The sequence below is a fragment of the Formica exsecta genome, unplaced genomic scaffold (assembly GCF_003651465.1).
Source record: "Formica exsecta isolate Colony F162 unplaced genomic scaffold, ASM365146v1 scaffold314, whole genome shotgun sequence".
Classification (NCBI taxonomy): domain Eukaryota; kingdom Metazoa; phylum Arthropoda; class Insecta; order Hymenoptera; family Formicidae; genus Formica; species Formica exsecta.
In genome coordinates this window covers 727,580-730,697 of record NW_021850397.1, presented here as the reverse complement: position 1 = coordinate 730,697, position 3,118 = coordinate 727,580, and the positions used below count along the sequence as shown (strand labels likewise).

The 3,118-nt window shown below is 28.0% G+C and overlaps 1 protein-coding gene across 5 annotated transcripts in view; it reads right to left on the bottom strand.

Moving 5' to 3' along the window:
• LOC115237938 (G protein-activated inward rectifier potassium channel 3-like) overlaps positions 1-3,118 on the bottom strand; it is a 29,855-nt gene that overhangs the window by 23,410 nt on the left and 3,327 nt on the right. The window contains exon 1 of one of the 5 annotated variants that reach the window (XM_029811340.1): positions 677-878. The exons of the other annotated variants lie outside the window; for them this stretch is intronic. Coding sequence (XP_029667200.1) covers positions 677-846 — 170 coding nt within the window. The 5' untranslated portion in view covers positions 847-878. Of the gene's footprint in view, positions 1-676; positions 879-3,118 lie in introns of those variants that run through there. 5 annotated transcript variants of the gene reach the window in all.

The following is a 3,118-nucleotide window of genomic DNA, read 5'->3' as shown; positions in this document are numbered from 1 at the left end:
AAAACTTTTTAAATAAATAAATTTTTTTAAATAATAATATCAAAAAAGCATATTTGTAAACAGTTATCTCTCTTGAAAAATAAATACACTAAACGTAAAGAAAATTCGTAATTGGAAACATGAAGTTGAATTGAATTTGCCTGATATGATCTTCCAGCAAAAATAGTTTCCGCGCTTATATGCTATTGGGTTTATTGCCGTTAGTTACCATAATCGCGGACACTTTCTCGTCTCGACGATACGTAGGCAGTTATTTCGAAACGAGAAATATTTCTCGCACACAGTCAAGTATTCCCATAATAAAATATAGGTTGTTTATGAATTCCGCTTATTCGACTAAAATCACAGAACAATATTAGATTGCTGTGTATAAAGTGTTTTTGTATACTTTCGTAAACAGATTATAAAATGTTACATATATACACACGCAAAACAACAATATATACAAATGCATATATATAACATATATTTAAAGACTATATTTAAAGATTTGATGCCTAAACATTTTTGTTAAAAGAAGATTTATTTTAAATTTAAAAAAAGATTACAAATAAACATCGAAATAGCATTCTATATAAATATATATGATCGATATAATCAAAACATGCTATATAATCTGCACAGTGCAAAACAGAAAAAAATAATAAGAAAAAAAGGCCTGTTGAGAACTGATTACTTGAGCAATTCCTCGCGCCAGGCTGTTTCGCCGGAAGTCGTCGCTTTGATGATCATCATTGACACTTGCGACATCGTCCGTCGTAATTCCGATAGCTTACTCTTTTCACCCAAATGACGGATTCTGTCAACATCCGACGCGCGTCGTCGTCCCAACTTTGACACTTCCATTTTTCGCGATCAGCGCAAGATCATTTTATCCATTTGAAGTTATTTAAGATCACACGCATATAGGTTTTTCATATTGTAAAAATAAACAGCAATTCATTCATATTCGACGCGAATTTATCATGTGTATTTTATACTAATCGATGAAATAAAAATTTATTATAATTTATACACAAATATATATAACTATACAAAATATAATAATATAATTTATATATATACAAAAATTAAAATTTATTTTATTATTAAGCTCGTTTTATAATAATAATGTTCATTACAACACGCAATATTATTAAAATTTTAATTTAATTTGCGAAGCCAAATTTTCTTCATCAAAAATGTCGAAGCATCAATTCTGAATTAATAATAAAAACAGAATAAAAATAAATACATAAAAGAATTTTATGCAAATTAAATTTCAGAGAAGACAAATAGATGACGAAATCATATATTGTTCATTTAATTTTAAGTAGACTGTAAAAACATTTTTATTTTTTTCTTTTTTTTTATTTTAAGCACTTTAAAAAAAAATTCTGTGAGAGGTATTTCTAGATATATATATATATATATAGGGTATATATTACAGTACAAATGCACACTTGGTCGCACTTCATACAGTAACGATGTACGCGAAACATCTATATTTTCGATTTAATTGATTTTTTATTATTTCTTCGCAATTTTACAACTAAATTGATCACCGTAAATAGACACAGATTAATTAGGATTACTCGTTAAAGAACCAAGGTTGGCTGAACACTGCAAATGTAATGTCGGCTCTTGGCCGACAGAATGGTTTCTCTTTGTCTTTGGCACGATCAACTAAAATCGTTGAACTATCGCGAAGAGGGGAGTTATCAATAACGTTAAACTTTTTCTATTAAATAATATAATATTTTTAAAAAGTAATATTATTTTGATGATATATACAATCGAAAAATCTATAAAAATAACAGAAATATTAAATCTAGCAAAACACACACACACACATACGCGCGCGCACACGCACACGCACATGATAATTTTACTTTGACATAATGCAATAATGTACTCCGAACTTGATAACAAAGTCGAATTCATAATGTATGTATATATAATCTTTTTTGCTGGAAAATATCTCTCTAGAATATACTATGACACACACACACACACACACACACACACACACACACACACACGAATGCATACATATATAGCTTCAATAGTGCATTCTAGAAGTATTTTTTTTCTAGCAAAAAAAAATAACATACATGCGCGCGTGTTATGGCCTGTGTATACAGAGAGTATTCTGCAAAGAAACTGACAAGCTCCTTCACCTAAATATTTATACATAACTTTCTGTTTTCTTTGCATTATATTTTCTCAAAATTTCTATTTGCCATTTCTTTTAAAAATAATAATACTAAATCTTTTTATTTTTAATTTTTTTTTTTTACTAAAAATGTATGCAAAATTTATGTATGTAGAAGATGTATGTATTTTTACAGTATACTTATTGCTTTTAAACAATATGTTTTGTTGAATAAAATAATATTCAAAAGCTCTTATTGTCTAAACCAATCTATTTCCGAAATAAGGGTTCTATTTTGATCGAGAAAAAGAAATATTTCCGGTAATCATAGGTGGAATAAAATAGCACCTGGTGCGCCGCTATTTTTGGAATCTCATAAAAGCGCGTATTGTGATCCCAATTTTATATCGTCCTACCTATTTTAGGATGATGCTGTTAGGAAATACGTAACGTCGAGCGCATAATTGTTTAACAAACACTCAAATTTACCGTTATATAAAGTTGTTCGATTTTAATTCGTTAGATATCAACATCTTGAGTCTTTCTTATATATTTCAATACTTTATAAGTTTCTTGATAACTATTTTATCTAATTTATGCTTTTTTGATAATCTTGATAAGATGTATATTATTGTTTTCATTGTAGAAAATTGCCTTAACAGACAAACGCAGTTTAAACGATTAGCGCGATGACATTCTCACGACGGTACCGTACGCGGAAACGATAAGCTTTTTCCTATCGGTATTAGCTTATGCAATGCATGCATATTTGCACAAGGCTATGACTATTACTGTGAAGACGTGATATTAATATTGATAAAGTCATTTATGCTTAATTAAGAGCGAAATTATGTTAGTCCTACAAATATTATATGAATAGAATTTTTATATACTTTGTAATGTTATTTTATAAGAAATATATTTTTTAATAATATTTTTTATTTGTATATTAAAATTGCGAGATACTTAAATAAAATAATACAT